This window comes from Erpetoichthys calabaricus, chromosome 10, assembly GCF_900747795.2.
Source record: "Erpetoichthys calabaricus chromosome 10, fErpCal1.3, whole genome shotgun sequence".
NCBI classification, from domain to species: Eukaryota; Metazoa; Chordata; class Cladistia; order Polypteriformes; family Polypteridae; genus Erpetoichthys; species Erpetoichthys calabaricus.
In genome coordinates, this window is record NC_041403.2 from 138,860,237 (window position 1) to 138,882,868 (window position 22,632).

Sequence of the window (22,632 nt, forward strand, 5' to 3'; positions counted from 1 at the left end):
TAGCTGAAAGACAATGTGTTGAAAATCTATATACACATACTTCATGATAGTGTAGTGCTTCAGGTTTGCACCATAACATCCATTATGCTGATTGTTGTCTACATGAAAACTCCAGCCATGATAGTTGGTGTGAACAGAGGCCTAGGAGAAATTTGGTAGGGCTAGTATTTTTTTCTTATTTTAGCAGTCTTTCAAGCTATCAGGAATTTTATATTAATTTACAGCTTCCTTTTGTCAGATATTTGTGTTACTTATTTTGTTATGCTGATGCTGTAGACACTAGACTGTAATAATATAGTTGGACATGCTTATGAGAAATTTTAAGTTAGTACACAACTTTTGTTAACCTTCACCAGGTCCAACATGCACACTGCAACAGCAGTTAGTCTTTAGGTGTTTTCACACCCATAGTCTGTTTTCTTTGTGTTAGATCAGGAGATGTTAAATTACTTTGTTTCAATCTCTGCTTAGTTCAGTTGTGTTTCACACAAACAACTTTTGAGAAAATGACATCAAAACAACAAACACCTCATTGGCATATCTTTGACTGTTTTCATTGGGCAGAAACAAATTTTTTCTGGAAAATTCATCGTGGGGGGGGGGGGGGGGGGTCACGATAAGCTTCGTTTGTGCATTGCAACATTCACAGTAATGAAGTGGTATGTTTACCAAACACAGCTCTGTGAGCAGAATTTACTTTATCCGATACCTAGGTGAATACATGAAAATGATGTGCTGCTTTGCATCATATAGAAAAGCCATATTTCATCTAGGTGACTCTGCAAAAGATGGCAAGTTCTGCTGCTCTGTCTACTACAGGAACACAACCTTTAGACCTGTAAATATTAGTTTGTCATGTCCATTTTGGATGTTTGATTAGCATTTACTGTGTGGTATCAAAGTTATGTTGCCTCCACACGTGTCAGTCTTGCAGTTTTGTTTTTTTTTAAGTATTTTATTTATTAAAAGCAAATAACATTCCATACAAGCAAGGGGGAGTTTTGAGGAAAATTAGGCAGGTTTTGTTTATCAAAATTTGAGGTAGTAAAAGAAATGTGTTGCTGGAAAGTTAAATTTGGAGTGTAATTGTTCATAGGATGCGAAGATGTTGTCTATGTACAGATCTCTAAGTGATTTAATCCCAAATGTTTTCCAGACAGTAAAAGCTGCGTACGTTTGAGATGGTAGAAAAAGGTGGTTATCGTGCAGAGGTGCCACAGATAAAAGCTTCTCTATCTTGAAATACTTCCTACATTGGTTCCATATTCTGAGTGAATGAAGCACAATTGGGCTGTTAGTGTATTGGCGAGAACTTGTGTGTACTGGAGTACAAAGCAAGGAATATAAAGAAGTGCTGCAGGATTTTATTTCTATTACGGACCAAGCCTGTGTATGTTCATCTATTTCAGTTAACGTTGATGTTTTGAATTCCAAATAAATTAGCTTATGATTGAGTCTAACTTCTTAAAAGATCTGATATATACAGTATCATATCATCTCCATATAGTGACATTTTCTGTTCAAGTCCTTCTCTGATAATCCCCTTTATCTCATAAGCATTTCGAAATTGAACTGCCAGTGGCTCAATGGCAATTGCAAAAAGCAGTGGTGACATGGGTCATCCTTGTCTAATACCACATTCTAGTTTGAAGTAGTCTGAATTAATGTTGTTAATACAAACTGAAGCTTCTGGACTGGTATACGGTAGTTTGATCCATGCACATTCAGTACTGTGCAAAAGTTTTAGGCAGGTCAGAAAAAATGCTATAAACAAAGAATGCTTTCAAAAATGGAAGTGTTAATTATTTATTTTCATCAATCAACAAAATGCAGTGAATGAACAAAAGAGAAATCTAAATCAAATCAATATGGTGTGACCACCCTTTGCCTTCAAAACAGCATCAATTCTTCTAGGTACACTTGCACACAGTTTTTGAAGGAATTTTTCTGGTAGGTTGTTCCAAACATCTTGGAGAACTAACCACAGATCTTTTGTGGATGTAGGCTTCCTCACATTCTTCTGTCTCTTCATGTAATCCCAGACACAGTTGATGATGTTGAGATCAGGGCTCTGTGGGGGCCATACCATCACTTCCAGGACTTCTTGTTCTTCTTTACGCTGAAGATAGTTCTTAATGACTTTGGCTGTATGTTTGGGGTCGTTGTCCTGCTGCAGAATAAATTTGGGGCCAATTATACGCCTCCCTGATGGTATTGCATGATGGATACATATCTGCCTGCATTTCTCAGCATTGAGAACACCATTAATCCTGACCAAATCTCCAACTCCATTTGCAGAAATGCAGCCCCAAACGTTCAAGGAACCTTCACCATGCTTCACTGTTGCCTGCAGACACTCATTATTGTACCGCTCTCCAGCCCTTCGACGAACAAACTGCCTTCTGCTACAGCCAAATATTTCAAATTTTGACTCATCAGTCCAGAGCACCTGCTGCCATTTTTCTGCACCACAGTTCCTATGTTTTCGTGCATACTTGAGTCGCTTGGCCTTGTTTTCACGTCAGAGGTATGGCTTTTTGGCTGCAACTCTTCCATGAAGACCACTTCTGGCCAGACTTCTCCGGACAGTAGATGGGTGTACCTGGGTCCCACTGGTTTCTGCCAGTTCAGAGCTGATGGAACTGCTGGACATCTTCCGATTTCGAAGGGTAATAAGCTTGATGTGTCTTTCATTTGCTGCTCTAAGTTTCCTTGGCCAATCACTGCCTCACCGTTGCCCGTTTTTTTGTGCTTCTTCAAAAGAGCTTGAACAGCACATCTTGAAACCCCAGTCTGCTTTGAAATCTTTGTCTGGGAGAGACCTTGCTGATGCAGTATAACTACCTTGTGTCTTGTTGCTGTACTCAATCTTGCCATGACATGAAACTGTCTTCCACAACCTCATCTTGGTAGCAGAGTTTGGCTGTTCCTCACCCAGTTTTAAGCCTCCTACACAGCTGTTTCTGTTTCAGTTAATTACTGTGTTTCAACCTACATGTGACATTGATGATCATTAGCACCTGTTTGGTATAATTGGTTGATCATACACCTGACTATAATCCTACAAAATCCCTGACTTTGTGCAAGTGTATCTATAAGAATTGATGCTGGTTTGAAGGCAAAATATAGTAACACCAAATATTGATTTGATTTAGATTTTTCTTTTGCTCGCTCACTTTGCATTTTGTAAATTGATAACAATAAACCATCATTATTTATATTTCTGAAAGCGTTCTTTGTTTATAGCATTTTTTCACACCTGCCTAAAACGTTTGCACAGTACTGTATGTTCGGGCCAAACCCAAATTACTCCAGTGTAGTAAAGAGGTAGTTCCATTCAACCATATCAAATTCTTTTTCTGCATCCAACAATAATATCGTCTCTGGTGAGTGAATATATTGTGGGTGAATATATTACATTAAACAGGCGTCGAAGATTGGAAGGTAAGTGTCTGTCTTTAATAAATCCAGTTTGGTCTTATGATATTACTGAAGGAAGCACTTTCTCAATCCTTCCAGCTAGGGCTTTGGGGAGTATCTTAACATTATTATTTAGAAGTGAGATTGATCTGTATAACGCACATTGTAATAAGTCCTTATTTTGCTTAGGAAAAACGGTAATTAACATGGTGTAAGATTAACTGGTTTGATCATCGGTTATTCGGATCACTGCTGTTTTGTTTGTCGCCTCCTCTATATGTGGTTTGATTGACCCAATCACATGTGAATTGAGACCTTTTTCTTCTATTTTTTCCTTCTCTTTAACATGATCACCTGTTATCCGACCATGAGAGAGAGAGAGCACTAGACTTCCAGTATTTGACTGGCATTTGTGCAAATTGCCTAATTCATGGTAGCAATGATGAAACATGACTACCAACATACATTGATTTTTTTTTTTTCTTCCGCTTCCCACCGCCCCCTCCCCCTCGACACATAATGCATGGTATATTCCTCAAGAGGATAATAAAGTTATTGTATCTGTATAATACATGTTCATATACAATTTGCAAAATTACTTTATTTCACCTAGACATGTTCACATTTTATGCAGGGTCTTGTCTTTGGAAGATTTTCTTCATCATTCAGTGCTGTAGCTTCTGAAGTAGCCCGTTACATTTGTGTTCCCCAACAAAAGACAACCATCCAGAACTTGGACCACAAAGTGATTTCTGTAACAAATGTTATACACCATCTCTGTTACAGGCACCTGAGCTTGAGCCTAATCTTTATGATGTGGACAGTGTAGCAGACATGGATCCTGAGTTCAAAGTGGACCAAATGGAGACGGAAAAGACAATCAGCACATCACAGGTAGGCTAGAAGATGCTGACAGCTCCAATTTTATATTTTGGGGGAAAAAATAGCTAAATTAACTAAAAAGCACCAAACTTTATTAGTTAGCATTTTTCATTTCAATGGCTACTTCTGGGTGATTATTTAAGAATAACAAGTTTGCATCTCATTGAAAGCTAAAACTTGTCTAAGATCAATAAACCAGCTGTGTTTTATATGGCTCCCAATCTTTTAGGCACCATTAAAGAAGGAAAAATTGCATTTATTTTTAAGTATCTAATATAAGAATGGATTTTATGCCTACAATGATGAATTAAAAGAGGCAACCTGTATTTTGCTTTAGTGCATGATCAAGAGACTGCTGTCTGTTGTACAGCCTGTAACCGGCTGTAAGAGTCACATGACAAAAATGGCAGTGTTAAAACGGAGTAGCTGTCTGTTCTCTGAATGTTTCTTTACAGAGATGGTAGACTTCATTGAAATTAATATTTTTTGTGCTATTTCTTTTACATGTGTCAAAATTACTAAAGGTTTCCCTGTTAACAATTAGCTTGACTTCATTCCTGGCTGTCTTGTTGGTGTCCTCTTTCATGCTTACTTACTAATCTTGTGTCCTTTACTCACAGTCCATATTTAACCTTGCTGAATATCACCAAATGTACTTGGGTACAGAGATGCTGCGAGTGCCAGAAATCTTGTTCCAGCCTTCATTGATTGGAGAAGAACAGGCAGGGATTGTAGAAACACTGCAGTACGTCCTGGACAGGTACTGTGTGTGTGAATATGCTGTTTTCATCTTTTCTGCATTACAGTTGTGATGGCAAAGTCTTTTCCTGATTATTGAACCATTTGCTTCAATTACTGATTTCTGGTTCCTGAATTTAATAACTCTTAAATTGTGTAAGTTACCAAGTCAATTTTGTATATTTGAAGTTAGTTGCTACAGAAATTTGTGTTGAGTGAAGCATAATTTATAATTGAGCTTATAGTGCTGGTTACTGGAACAGTTGAAACAACAGCCTTAAAAATTACCATATATATCCATAGGGAAGTAGAGAGTACTCCTCACTATAAATTCAAAAGATGTGCATATCCTTATAATTTTCACAGAAATATGACTTATTTTTGTAAGATGCCATCATGTTTAAAGAGGTCTAGCCACCAACATCATTGCCCTAATTAATGATAACCACTTCCTGGAACATTTTTATTGGTAGACAGCTTCAGAGATGCTGTGGTCACATTTGTACTTTTGTTAGAAATTCATACACAGCAGACGGTGCTTGGTTTTTTCTGATAAAATTACAAATGTTAACAAACAAGCTCTCATTTTATATCATTAATATATCTGATTGTAAAGGTAACTTAATGTTTTGCCTCATAGCTACAGTGGCATGCAAAAGCTTAGTAAATAAGTGATCTAGAACTTTATGCCTTTTGGTGATCAATTCACCTCCTGCTCACTTAACTATTCACAGGAACAGAAATTTTATGCAAGGGTGTCCAAACTTTTGCGTGCCACTGTAAATAAGTGTGAATACTTCAGTGAGAATCTTCAACAGATGAAAGATGAGAAGAATAAAGGGATGGACAGAATTGCAGAAATAGAGGAAGATTTATAGCCATTAGTGATACAGACACTCTCATGAAAACTAGTGATTGGTTAATAAGAAGTAAAATTTTTCCAAAATAATACTGGATGTAGTGGTTGAAGCCCTAAGGACCAAACAGACAATATTTATTGGGGTAACTTAATTTATGGATGTCATTAGTGTAGCAGCACATTTTGCATGAATGCTTCACAGCTCACATCTAAATGATACAAACCAAAGACTGAAAGGTAACTGAAATGGGTTAAATATAAACTATAGGCTCTGTTTTTCCCTTTTGTTTTCACATCCTGTATATGTGCATTTTTAGACTGTTTTAGCTGAAAAGAAATTTTATCCTCAACAGCCACAGACACAAGATAATCTACTCTTGCACTTCCAGTTTCCACCATGGCTTCCTTCACACAGGCTGATGTTTACATGGAAACTTCAGCAGAATCAGTTTTTGTGAACAAAGTACATACATAATCTTGCACCATGATAGATAATGCCAAGAATGTGTGATAAAAAATTACTTACAAGTTTATTACGGTATTATTTGCCATAGAAGGCATGTCTTTTTTTTTTTTAAATAAATGCATTGTTTAAAGTGAAAATACTTTATTTTTAATTTCTGTTGATGGCCTCTTGCCACAGGGGGGAAGCTTTTTTCCTGATATATTATGCTTCCTTTAACGCCACAAGTTGCTTCAGCAACACATGGCATGATTGCAAAAAAGAAACTCCAACATAAATTCCAAACCAATTCTTTTAAAGCCAGAGTTAATTAAGTTCATTGAATAAGAAACATGGTTTTCCAGAGCCTGTGGGCATAAGAAAAAATATTTTACAAGAAATCCAAATTGAATTTAAATATCCAGTTTTCAAATAACAGTTTTTAAAGTTAAAATATGTAACCCATTAAACTATTTTTTTAATTACCAGAGGGTTAAACAGTGCTAGTTTAAAATATCAATTAAGTGTTCAGATTTTTAAATTGCATGAAAGTTTTGCTGTTTCTACTTTAAAATAGAAAAAATGACTGATTTTTTTTCTCTGATAGTCAGACTAACTGAGTTAATACTAACTCACGATAAATGACAAATTCATTTAAATATGGTGGAGTTTTTTAGTTAATTTTATTAGGAAACCCAATCATTAGGCTACTATCGAGCAACTGCTAACATTACCTACAGTGCATCCAGAAAGTATTCACAGCGCATCACTTTTTCCACATTTTGTTATGTTACAGCCTTATTCCAAAATGGATTAAATTCATTTTTTTCCTCAGAATTCTACACACAACAACCCATAATGATAACGTGAAAAAAGTTTACTTGAGATTTTTGCAAATTTATTAAAAATAAAAAAACTGAGAAAGCACATGTACATAAGTATTCACAGCCTTTGCTTTGAAGCTCAAAATTGAGCTCAGGTGCATCCTGTTTCCCCTGATCATCCTTGAGATGTTTCTGCAGCTTAATGGGAGTCCACCTGTGGTAAATTCAGTTGATTGGACATGATTTGGAAAGGCACACACCTGTCTATATAAGGTCCCACAGTTGACAGTTCACGTCAGAGCACAAACCAAGCATGAAGTCAAAGGAATTGTCTGTAGACCTCCGAGACAGGATTGTCTCGTGGCACAAATCTGGTGAAGGTTATAGAAAAATTTCTGCTGCATTGAAGGTCCCAATGAGCATAGTGGCCTCCATTATCTGTAAGTGGAAGAAGTTCGAAACCACCAGGACTCTTCCTAGAGCTGGCCGGCCATCTAAACTGAGCGATCGGGGGGAGAAGGGCCTAAGTCAGGGAGGTGACCAAGAACCCGATGGGCACTCTGTCAGAGGTCCTCTATGGAGAGGGGAGAACCTTCCAGAAGGACAACCATCTCTGCAGCAATCCACCAATCAGGCCTGTATAGTAGAGTGGCCAGATGGAAGCCACTGCTTAGTCACATGGCAGCCCGCCTGAAATTTGCCAAAAGGCACCTGAAGGACTCTCAGACCATGAGAAAGAAAATTCTCTGGTCTGATGAGACAAAGATTGAACTCTTTGGCGTGAATGCCAGGCACCGCTCATCACCAGGCCAATACCATCCCTACAGTGAAGCATGGTGGTGGCAGCATCATGCTGTGGGATGTTTTTCAGCGGCAGGGACTGGGAGACTAGTCAGGATAAAGGGAAAGATGACTGCAGCAATGTACAGAGACATCCTGGATGAAAACCTGCTCCAGAGCGCTCTTGACCTCAGACGGGGAGACGGTTCATCTTTCAGCAGGACAACGACCCTAAACACACAGCCAAGATATCAAAGGAGTGGCTTCAGGACAACTCTGTTAATGTCCTTGAGTGGCCCAGCCAGAGCCCAGACTTGAATCCAATTGAACATCTCTGGAGAGATCTTAAAATGGCTGTGCACCGATGCTTTCCATCCAACCTGATGGAGCTTGAGAGGTGCTGCAAAGAGGAATGGGCGAAACTGGCCAAGGATAGGTGTGCCAAGCTTGTGGCATCATATTCAAAAAGACTTGAGGCTGTAATTGCTGCCAAAGGTGCATCGACAAAGTATTGAGCAAAGGCTGTGAATACTTATGTACATGTGATTTCTCAGTTTTTTTATTTTTAATAAATTTGCACAAACCTCAAGTAAACTTTTTTCACGTTGTTATTATGTGGTGTTGTGTGTAGAATTCTGGGGAAAAAAATGAATTTAATCCACTTTGGAATAAGGCTGTAACATAACAAAATGTGGAAAAAGTGATGCGCTGTGAATACTTTCTGGATGCACTGTATGTGTGTGTGTGTGTGTGTATATATATATATATATATATATAATATATACAGTGGGTACGGAAAGTATTCAGACCCCCTTCAATTTTTCAGTCTTTGTTATATTGCAGCCATTTGCTAAAATCATTTAAATTAATTTTTTTCCTCATTAATGGACAAGTGATGAGCAGTGCCTGGTTGTCTCCACACATACCGCACATCTCCTCAGTGCAAGACACATGACAGCCCGCATGGAGTTTGCTAAAAGACACCTGAAGGACTCTGAGATGGTGAGAAATAAGATTCTCTGGTCTGATGTGTGGAGACAACCAGGCACTGCTCATCACTTGTCCAATACAGTCCCCACAGCGAAGCATGGCGGTGGCAGCATCATGCTGTGGGGGTGTTTTTCAGCTGCAGGGACAGGACGACTAGTTTCAATCGAGGGAAAGATGAATGCAGCCAAGTACAGGGATAGCCTGGACTAAAACCTTCTCCAGAGTGCTAAGGACCTCAGACTGGGCCAATCGTTTACCTTCCAACAAGACAATGATCCTAAGCACACAGCTAAAATAATGAAGGAGTGGCTTCACAACAACTCTGTGACTGTTCTTGAATGGCCCAGCCAGAGCCCTGACTTAAACCCAGTTGAGCATCTCTGGAGAGACCTAAAAATGGCTGTCCACCAACGTTTACCATCCAACCTGACAGAACTGGAGAGGATCTGCAAGGAGGAATGGCAGGGGATCCCCTACGTCAGGATCAGAGAAAGTCAGCGCAAGAGAAAGAGAAAAGTAAGCTGGGTAGCTTCTCAGCCATCTGCCAATAGCGTCCCTTGTATGAAATCAACTGGGCAAACCAAGTGAGGAAGCATGTACCAGAAATTAAAAGACCCATTGTCCACAGAAATCCGCGATATATATTTAAATATGCTTACATGTAAAATCCGCGATGGAGTGAAGCCGCGAAGCGCGATATAGCGAGGGATTACTATACACATATATTATATATATATATATATATATATATATATATATATATATATATATATATATATATATATATATATATATATATATATATATATACACATTTTATTTATCTATATGTATATATATATATATATATATACATTGTAACAGATGAGGCTTTTGTCCACCTCTCGAACCCTCAGGTACCACTCTTCAGACCAGGTGAAAATATAACAACTATTTATTTTGTTATTATAATGTGCACAAAGCACCCTCCACTCCACACTCATATAAACAATAAACAATTCTCTCTCTAACTCTCCTCCTCGCCCAGACACGTCGCCACCCTACCTCCCAGCTCAGCTCGGTGTTCTGGGCTTCCCAGAGTCCTTTTATAGCCCCTGACCCGGAAGTGGCTCCAAGCCAAACCCACAAGTCTGTTTTCCTTCCGGGTCAGGGCAAACAGTCCTTTTCTTCATCCCGGGAGCACATCGCTTCTTCCAGTCACGTGACTGAGATGCACTCCCGGGTTATAGGGCATGCCAGAGCCCACTAGCCCTCCTACAGCGACTCCTGGCGGCCCCCAAGGTATCCAGCAGGGCTGTGTCAAAACACTACAAAGTCCATGAGGCCCTGCTGGAACTCGGGGCACAAATATGTTGTCCGGAGGGCTCCTCCTAGCGGCCTGGGGGTGACGACCGGAGTCCATAGCCGGTCGTCTGTCACAGTCCCTCCCCCTTAGCGACGAGCAGTGGGGCGGAGCGTCGATTCCCGCGAGGGACGTCTTCCTCCAGGAGAACGCTTTATCCGGACCGTGGCTCTGTTGTCGAGACCCCCCAGCGAACCTTGGGGGAACGGTGTATCTGCTATCCCACCGCTCCCCTGTCCTCCGGGGACAACTCCTCCACACATGGCCCGGTTGCCGGCAGTTGTAGCACCGCCGACGTCCTCCTGGTGGCCTCTCTTCCCGAGACCTGAAACACCTCGGGAATTCAGTTAGCTCCACCCTGTCCTCCGCCAAGGAGGGGTTAACAGCCGCTTTGCTACTCTTTGCCCGTTTCTTTTCTATGTCAGGAGACCCTCTTTTTAATTCAGGGATCTCCTGCTTTCTCTGGGGCTTGTGTACAGCGTGAGGCTCTCTATGGCAAAGAGTGAGCCTCTTTGCTGTTTGCACGCCCGTTGTCCTATGTAAACTCGGAGGCAGCGTCATTAGTACCGTATCGCTCCGGGTAACAGCACTTTTCACCTGTAATATTATTATTATTTATTGTATCAGTATGCTGCTGCTGAAGAATGTGAATTTCCCATTGGGATTAATAAAGTATCTATCTATCTATCTATTCAGCTGCCCCGGGACGATCGGTGCTTCCCCCGCCCCTTCAGTAACCAACGGCAACCCCTTTTCCACGCGGGTCGGGCTTTTAACGTCCGCATTAGTCCAGAGCAGCGTCTGATACCGCTGCTCCGGTTCCAACGGATAATTTCCCGACCCCTCCGTCATCGTGCCACATTCGATTGTCGGGCACACAGCGCTTTGGCAACCGCAACTTATTAAACGCGGTGCCGATTCACACTGCGTCCCCTTATTATATACGGTACAGAGGGCACCTACCTGCACCGCCGCATTAATCGAGGCCGGGGCTTCACGGCCTAACCGCCGAAGGTATTCATGAAGTCTCCTCAGCGGCGCTTCGACCGTGGCTCCCAGCTCCTCCAACCGTCTCCTCAGGTCCTCGATTCCCTGAAAGAAACCCAGTACGGGCTCGAGTACCTCTTCGAGATCCCGTACCATATAGTTTGTTAAGTTATTTGTCTCGGCCGGCAGTAAGGCTACTTCCTTATTTTGGTCACCTGCCGACCGGGAACCAATGAGCACGTCCACTCCTGGCACGTGCTCTGCTGATGAGCGCAAGGGCTCCTGGGATATGGAGTCTTTAGAGGAACGGGTAGCCTCCTCCGGCTGGCTGCGGTCTGCCTTTTTAATTTTGCCAGCAGACACTACAGTCACGTCCCGTCTCTCTTTACCTTTGTTAAATGGTGGCGCTGCTTCGCTCGCCGCCCCCTTCCCCTTCAGGGAGCGCAGACGCGTTGGGGAAGTATTGACCTCACCGACGGCTCCAAACTGACCTTCTTCCTGGTTGCCGTCGCGCGAGGTCACGTGGACATCGTCAGCCAATGGACTCCCTTTCTGCGGACGCCTAGACTGGCTTGCTTTCTTTTCGTCGCAGCCATCTTGTCTAGGTGTGAGGCGGGCGTGCTCTTTGTCCGCTTCGTGCAGACAAGCCTCTGCAAACAGAGAAAAACAAGCACCCGGCGGTTCGCGTGCTTCCCCAGCACTTACCTCGGAACGTATGCGGTCACGCTCCAACTCCCTGTTATAATCTTCGGGAGTTGCAATCCTGCAACGTTCCGGCTGTCATCCCGCACGGGTTTGCTCTGTCTTGAGCTGCTCCCGGTCGTCCTCACTGCCCGTCAGGTAAGTCCACAGCTTCTCCATTGGATCTGGGACCGAAGTCTTCTGGACAACTCCAGCCTTCTTCCCAGTCTTCTTCCCCATATTTGCCTGCTGTAGAGGATGGCTCTCAGCTGCAGCGCTCTTGGTCGCGGGTGGAGTTTTCACCTCCGCGGTTACTAGAGGGACCTTCTTAGGGTTCTCTGCCACAACAAATTTAATTTTTGATGCAGATCCTCTGCCAACGGACGGCCAGAGAATCCTGCCGACTACGCCAGTGTAACAGATGAGGCTTTTGTCCACCTCTCGAACCCTCAGGTACCACTCTTCAGACCAGGTGAAAATATAACAACTATTTATTTTGTTATTATAATGTGCACAAAGCACCCTCCACTCCACACTCATATAAACAATAAACAATTCTCTAACTCTCCTCCTCGCCCAGACACGTCGCCACCCTACCTCCCAGCTCAGCTCGGTGTTCTGGGCTTCCCAGAGTCCTTTTATAGCCCCTGACCCGGAAGTGGCTCCAAGCCAAACCCACAAGTCTGTTTTCCTTCCGGGTCAGGGCAAACAGTCCTTTTCTTCATCCCGGGAGCACATCGCTTCTTCCAGTCACGTGACTGAGATGCACTCCCGGGTTATACGGCATGCCAGAGCCCACTAGCCCTCCTACAGCGACTCCTGGCGGCCCCCAAGGTATCCAGCAGGGCTGTGTCAAAACACTACAAAGTCCATGAGGCCCTGCTGGAACTCGGGGCACAAATATGTTGTCCGGAGGGCTCCTCCTAACGGCCTGGGGGTGACGACCGGAGTCCATAGCCGGTCGTCTGTCACAACATATATGTATATATATATATATATATATATATATATATATATATATATATATATACACATTATATTTATATATATATATATATATATTATATATATTTATATATATATATATATATATATATATATATATATATATACATATTATATATACATACATATTATATATATATATACATATTCATATTATACATATATATTATATATATATATATAAATATACATATACACACATACATGCACTTACAATAACATAGTAATCAATATATACAACATTAACATCATTATCATATGAGAATATGAAGTAATATATAAGAAGCACATTTCATATAAATATAAATTATTAAACAGTAAAATGTTCTTCTATAATTTGCTACCGTGGCTATTCGTTTGTCTGTCCAGGATTTTAAATCACCTGTAGCTCTCAAACCGTTTCACCTATTGACTTGAAATCTGGTACACATATAGTACGTCACGTCTACTATCCGCTTTATGGGTGATGATTGTATTACTCTTTTTATCTTTATTTTATTTTATTGTAGAATCAACTCCTATCTGCGCACACAAGGGCGGCCGTGGGCAGATGCGTATAGTGTATTCACTCCATGTTATCGTGCATTGCGCTGTCACTGATATTTTGATAAAAGAATTTGAACAACATATAAGAAGCGTATAAATTATTAAACAGTAAAACATTAACATTTAAGAAGTAAAGTTACATTGAGTACTACTGCAGTGCCTTCGGGTATACCTCATTTTTTGTTTGCCCATTACATGCTTAAATGTATACATTTTTTGTTGTACCTACCCGAGAACACGCGACATATAACCGACCGTGGGAGAAGCATGGATTTTAAACACGCGTTGAGTTCATCTGCTGGTCTCCCTCGTGGAATAACTGGTAATGTTTGACTAAAATCTACAGCGAGTAAAACGACATTACCTCCTATTTTTTTTTTTTTACGATCTCTGAGATCTTGCTTTTTTCGGTTCAAGGCTTCATAAGCTCTTTTATGTTCCATGGTGTACTTATCCCAAACCATCATCTTTGAATGTTGCAAGACTTTCGCCTTGTATGTAGATCGGGGTAATTACATTCATTGCATTCCTAGTCTGAATCACAATCTGATTGTATGGGTGGTTACCTGGCAGGTAACGCTTATGCTTGGTCATCAAGTCGTCTAACATCCGCCATGTGCCCTCTTTTAATTGCGAGAAGCAGATATATGTATAGCCAAATTCTCGTGGTTCATTGCGGCGAAGTACTGCTTTTAATTTTTTATTAAGAAGAAAAGAAAACCTTTTTAAACGGATCGAAAATATACCAATAACAATTTGTTAAGGATCTGTTTTTTTGTGAACCTCCCTTTTCACAGCTGTCGCGCTACGGCGTGTGTTTCGTTTATTTGACAGTATGTAGATAGTGGTAATTACATTCATGGCATTCGTTTTCTGAATCACAATCTGATTGTATGGGTGGTTACCTGCCAGATTAGGCTTGTGGTTGGTCAGGAAGTCGCCTTACGTCCGCCACGTGCCCTCTTTCTGTTCCCAGAAGCAGATCATAGAATGGTTTTAATAGTTTACTTTCAAATAATGCAAAGAGTATGCGACACGTGTTTCTCCCTAATTCTGGGCTCATCAGGCGTACACACTCACTGCATCCCCTCTCGGGAATCGAATCTCTATCATCAGCGCCAGAGTTGAAGCCCCTAACGTTGCGGTCAGCAAGTCGGCTAACATCCGCCATGTGCCGTCTTTCAGTTGCGAGAAGCAGATCATAGAATGGTTGAAATTGTTTACTTTCAAATTATGCAAAGAGTACGCGACACGTGTTTCGCCCTAATTCTGTGCTCTTCATGCGTACACACGCATTGCATCCCCTCTCGGGAATCGAATCTCGAACGTCAGCACCAGAAGTGAAGCCCCTAACGTTGCGCTACGGCGTGTGGTTCGTTTATACCTCGTGTCTTCTCATTAAACTTTTATCTCGCGAATATGTTATTGCAATCCGCAGCGGGAGCGTTTCTATAAACTTAATTTAAACTTACGTTTTACACCATGCTTTGTTTCCCTTATGAAGATGCTTGTATGCTTCACTCGCTCGCTTCTTATTGTTTCGCTCCCTTCTCAATTGTTTAATGAATTTTTTGTTCTTCGCTGTTTGCGGCTCTTCCTTCATTTCTCCCTACTGCGTTCACAGTCTTTTCACGTGATTACGTGGGAGGCGTGATGACGTGACACTCAACTCCGCCTCCCACGGCCATCGAGCTGCTGTCCATTACAGTATATTGTCAAAAAAGAGGTTCCAGTTATGACCATTACGCGTTGAATTTCGAAATGAAACCTGCCTAACTTTTGTAAGTAAGCTGTAAGGAATGAGCCTGCCAAATTTCAGCCTTCCACCTACACGGGAAGTTGGACAATTAGTGATGAGTCAGTCAGTCAGTCAGTCAGTCAATCAGTCAGTGAGTCAGTCAGTGAGGGCTTTGCCTTTTATTAGTATAGATATATATATATATATATATATATATCTATATATATATATATATATATATATATAGTGGAACCTCGGTTCATGAACGTCTCGGTACACGTACAAATCGGTTTACGAGTAAAAAGTTCACCAAACTTTTGCCTCGGTTCACGACCACACACATATATACATCGGTTCAGCTACATCTGTTCAGATATATATATTGGGATTAACGGGCAGGCACAATGTGGCCACCCAAGTTTATCATCACCCTTTCGCTTCATCATTGCTTCAATATTGTTTGTCATTATTGCATGTATTTTATACAGGTAGCATATGCCTGTCTATCATGTTTTGTTTCGTAAGCCGTCTTGGTTGGGGGTCCTCAATTTCAAAGCACTTTTTCTCCTTTCATTATTTAAAACACTCGCACAGATACACGCCTCCTTGCCCCGCTCCGTCTCGCCCCGGCTCAATGCACCCGCCTCACTCGCTCCCTCTTGACAGATTCTTTTCAAAAGCCGAGTTACCGGAAAGCATTGATCACAACCGCAGTACGTCCCATTTTTTCACCTCATGAGACGCTGGTTTATCATTGACCGAAAGCCACCTACTGATTTCTGTTATTTCGTATTGGAAGCATTTCATTAAAGGGTGATCTGCTTTAGCAAGGAACTTAGTTCTATTTGCTGAAAGGATGTTATGGAAGAAAACAGTGGAGTTGCGCTGTTTATTTTAAATGATGATCAGGGATCAGAATGACCACAATATTCATGCTTCACAAATAACTGATGTCTAAATGTTTTTATAGTAAAACTGACAAAACCACACACACGCACGTACAGGGTGGTCCAGATCTAATTATGCAATTATTGCATTGCATTAAAAGTTGCATAGTTAGATCTGGACCACCCTATACACGCACACAACACACACACACACACACAAACTCACAAATCGTGGGTCGCACACACTACTAATTAAGTGTATCTGTCAGGGGCGATCATTTTTTTCACCCCATAAAACGTTAGTTCGTCAAAGATAGAAAGCAGCGCGCGGATTTCTATTATTTCTTATTGGCAGCATTTCATTTAAAGATGATTCACATCATCAAGGTGAAAGAGTCTCATATTTTGACAGGACGATCTTTTTTTAGGCGTAAGCATTTTTGATTGACTTACAATAAAAATAGTTATTACTTACCCTCTTTGCTTCAAATTGGCTTTTTAAAAATCATTTTTGATATAATTTATTTATGACAGTTTAAAATAAAAAAGTAGTGCTCAAAATTATAATGTGCCGTATCTAACAGGAAGAGGTGGTGGTAGGAGTAAGATTGCTGACTCGCAGTTAAATGATCACCGGTTTGTGTCCGGGGAGCTTCCTTTCTGTTATTTATTTATTTGTTTATTTATTTATTTATTTTTACAAGTTGCTTTGAGTAGTAAGAAAGGCGCTATAAACACGTAAGGAATTATTATTATTATTATAATTCAGCCGCTGCGTAGTGGGGTATAAATGGGAACACTATGTACTCGACAATACCACATGTTCATTGAAATAATTACACAGCAAGGTGTGCATGCAATACAAACATAATGTGTATATTATTGAAGTAAAGGTTCATATAAGTTGATTATATGCAAATTTTTAACAAGTTGAGAGATGTAAACTGGTTAAAATGCACGAAATTATGCATTTATTGCTTTATAGTTCACATATAGTGTATGTATATTATTAAAATAACTAGGGGGCTCCGCCCCCTGCTCGCTTCGCTCGCCAACCCCTGGCGTTGGGGCATGACAAAGAGTGAGATTTATAACTTTAACTTTAATGTCAGATGAACGTCGAACACGTGAGAAGGCAACATAAAGTTGTCCATGTCCAAAAACGGGCTCAGAGAGGTAGATGCCAACCTTGTCCATGGTTTGTCCTTGTGTTTTGTTGATGGTCATGGTAAATGCAGGTTTAATGGGGAACTGTCGGCGTTTCAATGTAAAAGGTAATTCTAGGTCAGAACTCGTAAGGTCAATTCTAGGTGTACAATGTTCTAGTTGTAATAACCAATTGTTATATTCGGGATCTGGAAATCGCATGTTTTGTACCAAGTGTATATTTAGAAAGCAAAGCCAATTGTTCGCGTAACATTTTTTGTTCCGCGGTTTTAGAAGCGCGCCGAGGTGAATTTTTTTGTTTGATGCGGGTTCGTGTTTGTGGTCCCGTTACTCGAGCCGTCTAGTTTTGTATGCGTGATCGTGAATTGATGACTTGTTTGATCTTTATCGTTAGGAATATGGATAAGTAATAAGTAGGATCGAACTCACTGTTAATATGCGGACTGTTCGTTTCTTCGTATTATCACCAATCAGGTCTCGCGCCTGTATATGTATTGTAGTTCGGTCTCGTGTTGTTTATATGACGTCGTCGCGTATTTTAAGGTGGGCTGAATAATAGCTGAGCGCATGCCATGTGGAGCAATAGGTAAGCACTGTCTAAAATCTACTCCTAATAAAAGTACCTTTACTCCAAAGGGAATATTATTATTCATCAACGCAATGCCAATTGTCCGCGTATTTTAAGGTGGACTGAACAATAGATGAGCGCATCGTAAGTGGAGTAATAGTTAAGCACTGTCTAAAATCTCCTCCTAAAATCTCCCGTCCGGTGCCTGTAGGGGGGGGGGCTTGCAGGTGGGCGCGAGCGGCTTCTTTTTTTTTGTGTGCTAGTTTCGTGTGCAATGGGTTTCGTGCGGCGCTGTGCGTCGCCTGCGTTTGACTCCTTTTTTCTGTGCTGACTCCTTTTTTCTGTGGTCGCGGCCGCCTCTCGCGGAGCCTCATTTCTTGGGGCGCCTGCGCAGTACGTCTTTTTGCGGCTACGGCCCATGGCCGGATGTCCCTGCGTCCATCCGGTTTAGCATTCTCGGTTAGTAATATGGATGATATAAAAATCATATAAAATAAATAATTTTATATATATATATATATATATATCTCAAGATATTTATATATTTATATATACAGTTGCTGGTCATAAAATTAGAATATCATGACAAAGTTGATTTATTTCAGTAATTTCATTCAAAAAGTGAAACTTGTATATTAGATTCATTCATTATACACAGACTGATGTATTTCAAATGTTTATTTCTTTTAATGTTGATGCTTATAACTGACAACTAATGAAAGTCCCAAATTCAGTATCTCGGAAAATTAGAATATCAATTAAGACCAATGCAAAAAAAGGATTTTTAGAAATGTTGGCCAACTGAAAGGTATGAACATGAAAAGTATGAGCATGTACAGCACTCAATATTTAGTTGGGGCTCCTTTGGCCTGGATTACTGCAGCAATGCGGCGTGGCATGGAGTCGATCAGTCTGTGGCACTGCTCAGGTTTTATGAGAGCCCATGTTGCTCTGATAGTGGCCTTCAGCTCTTCTGAATTGTTGTGTCTGGCGTATTGCATCTTCCTCTTCACAATACCCCATAGATTTTCTATGGGGTTAAGGTCAGGCGAGTTTGCTGGCCAATCAAGAACAGGGACATCATGGTCCTTAAACCAGGTACTAGTAGCTTTGGCACTATGTGCAGGTGCCAGGTCCTGTTGGAAAATGAAATCTGCATCTCCATTAAGTTCGTCAGCAGCAGGAAGCATGAAGTGCTCTAAAACTTCCTGATAGACGGCTGTGTTGACCTTGGACCTCAGAAAACACAATGGACCAACACCAGCAGATGACATGGCACACCAAACCATCATTGACTGTGGAAACTTTACACTGGACCTCACGCAATGTGGATTCTGTGCCTCTCCTCTCTTCCTCCAGACTCTGGGACCTTGATTTCCAAAGGAAATGCAAAATTTACTTTCATCAGAGAACTTAACTTTGGACCACTCAGCAGCAGTCCAAAGGCGAGACGCTTCTGACGCTATCTTTTGAACCTTTTCACAATATTCTAATTTTCCGAGATACTGAATTTGGGACTTTCATTAGTTGTCAGTTATAATCATCAACATTAAAAGAAATAAACATTTGAAATACATCAGTCTGTGTGTAATGAATGAATCTAATATACAAGTTTCACTTTTTGAATGGAATTACTGAAATAAATCAACTTTGTCATGATATTCTAATTTTATGACCAGCACCTGTACAGTGTATATCAAGATACAGTACTGTGCAAAAGTTTTAGGCAGGTGTGAAAAAATGCTGTAAACAAAGAATGCTTTCAGAAATATAAATGATTGTTTATTTTTCTCAATTTACAAAATGCAAAGTGAGCGAACAAAAGAAAAATCTAAATCACATCAATATTTGTTGTTACTACATTTTGCCTTCAAACCACAATCAATTCTTTTAGGTACAAAGTCAGGGATTTTGTAGGATTATAGTCGTGTGTATGATCAACCAATTATACCAAACGGGTGCTAATGATCATCAATGTCACACGTAGGTTGAAACACAGTCATTAACTGAAACAGAAACAGCTGTGTAACAGGCTTAAAACTGGGTGAGGAACAGCCAAACTCTGCTACCAAGGTGAGGTTGTGGAAGACAGTTTCATGTCATGGCAAGACTGAGCACAGCAACAAGACAGAAGGTAGTTATTTTGAATCCGCAAGGTCACTGCCAGACAAAGATTTCAAAGCAGACTGGGGTTTCCAGATGTGCTGTTCAAGCTCTTTTGAAGAAGCACAAACAAATGGTCAGCGTTGAGGATTGTAGACGCAGTGGTCGGCCAAGGAAACTTAGTGCAGCAGATGAAAGACACATCAAGCTTATTACCCTTCAAAATCGGAAGATGTCCAGCAGTGCCATCAGCTCAGAACTGGCAGAAACCAGTGGAGCCCAAGTACACCCATCTACTGTCCGGAGAAGTCTGGCCAGAAGTGGTCTTCATGGAAGAGTTGCAGCCAAAAAGCCATACCTCCGACGTGGAAACAAGGCCAAGTGACCCAAGTATGCATGAAAACCTAGGAACTGTGGTGCAGAAAAATGGCAGCAGGTCCTATGGACTGATGAGTCAAAAATTGAAATATTTGGCTGTAGCAGAAGGCAGTTTGTTCGTCGAAGGGCTGGAGAGCGGTACAATAATGAGTGTATGCAGGCAACAGTGAAGTATGGTTGGGGTTCCTTGAACGTTTGGGGCTGCATTTCTGCAAATGGAGTTGGAGATTTGGTCAGGATTAATGGTGTTCTCAATGCTGAGAAATACAGGCAGATACTTATCCATCATGCTATACCATGAAGGAGGCATATGATTGGCTCCAAATTTATTTTGCAGCAGGACAACGACCCCAAACATACAGCCAAAGTCATTAAGAACTATCTTCAGCGTAAAGAAGAACAAGAAGTCCTGGAAGTGATGGTATGGCCCCCACAGAGCCCTGATCTCAACATCATCGAGTGTGTCTGGGATTACATGAAATGACAGAAGGATGTGAGGAAGCCTACATCCACAAAAGATCTGTGGTTAGTTCTCCAAGATGTTTGGAACAACCTACCAGCCGAGTTCCTTCAAAAACTGTGTGCAAGTGTACCTAGAAGAATTGATGCTGTTTTGAAGGCAAAGGGTGGTCACACCAAATATTGATTTGATTTAGATTTCTCTTTTGTTCATTCACTGCATTTTGTTGATTGATGAAAATAAATGATTAACACTTCCATTTTTGAAAGCATTCTTTGTTTACAGCATTTTTTTCACACCTGCCTAAAACTTTTGCACAGTACTATAATTCTTGATAAGATATATATAGATATATATAATCTCTTATCAAGATATATAATAAATATAAAAGTCGTGGTTCAGGGTTCGCGGACTCAGTCCTTTGCGCATTTTTTCTTAGAACCTAACTATTAATTGTTAGCGGAAAGCGCAAATATCCTCCTCAATTTTTTATGGCTTTTTTCGTGGCAATACTGTACTGCGGTTTTGGATGGTGAAAGTAGCCAATCCAAGAGCGTTATTCATTTCTCCTTGCTGATGATTGACTGCTACTTTGTGACGCATCTCCAGCTGAGTGTCCTCATGTTTTCCATTTGGTTATTGTTTTGTTATTTTTAAACGCACACAATGTTGTTGAACCGCTCTGCACCTTCTAAGGCTTCTGGAACTGAGCCTAAGTGCCAGAAGAAGTTTTAAAGTCTCCAGGAGAAGGTTGATTTGCTCCGGGAACTAAAAAGTTATGCTGCAGTAGCGCGCCACTATGGCATTAATGAAAGCACCGTATGCTACATAAAGAAGAACGAAGCAGCGATCTGGAGTACCGTATCTGTAAGTTTCTGTGATAGTGCCAAAAAGGAAAAGACTGTAAGGAATAAAAAAATATCGTCAGGATGGGACCTGCCTTGGCACTGTTGGTCACCGACTGCAGGAAGACGGTAACATCATCCGTGAGAAAGCACGGAAATTGTACCAGCAGTTTGCTATAGGAGACAATGTAGCAACTTCCTATCACAACGTTCCTGAAACCTATAAAGAAAAGCCAGCACGAAACCCCACCAAAAGAAGACCCATACAAAGATACGACGACTCCTGAAGCGCCTGAAAAAGAGGCACCACCCAAGGAGTTTCAAATCTGCTAAAGTTTTAAAGCTACTTCATCATCAATATCATTCATCATTGGTGAGTACCCGTACATTTTACTGTATTTTAATTAAATGAAATTATTGTGTATTTACTCTAACAAAGAAAATGACAGCGCATACCAAAGAAAATGCGCTTGCATGAATTACAGTACGTATAGCGGTAACATCTGTATTTCACATTCTATCACCTTGGGAGACATAGCAGTACAGTACTGTACAGTAGACGGGTTTACCTTTACATTCTGTTTTTAGGTAATGTATTAAGGTAATTTTTTTAGGTAATGTATTAATGTATTAAGCTGAGTTTGCAACAAAATTAAAGTGCTTTGGGGGCATACTGTATTTAGGGTTGAAACGATAAAAATAGGCATTTAAAAGGCATCTTTTAACCACATCCAAAAGTCGTGGTTTTTCACAATTCGCAGGTGCTCTAGGAACGTAATTCCCACGAATTTTGGGGGTGTACTGTATATATATTTAAATAGATATATATATTATATATATCTTTATATATATATATAAATATATAATATAGATATATAGATATACAGTATATAAAGATATATATATATATATATATATATATATATATATATATAGATAGATAGATAGATAGATAGATAGATATACAGTATGTATACAGATATATATATT

The 22,632-nt window shown here is 40.6% G+C and overlaps 1 protein-coding gene across 1 annotated transcript in view; it reads left to right on the forward strand.

The window, feature by feature from the left end:
• Positions 1–22,632, forward strand: part of actr5 (actin related protein 5) — a 74,510-nt gene that overhangs the window by 31,445 nt on the left and 20,433 nt on the right. The window contains exons 6-7 of the mRNA XM_051933273.1: positions 4,207–4,314; positions 4,923–5,062. Of these exons, the coding sequence (XP_051789233.1) occupies positions 4,207–4,314; positions 4,923–5,062 (248 nt within the window). The remainder of the gene's footprint in view (positions 1–4,206; positions 4,315–4,922; positions 5,063–22,632) is intronic.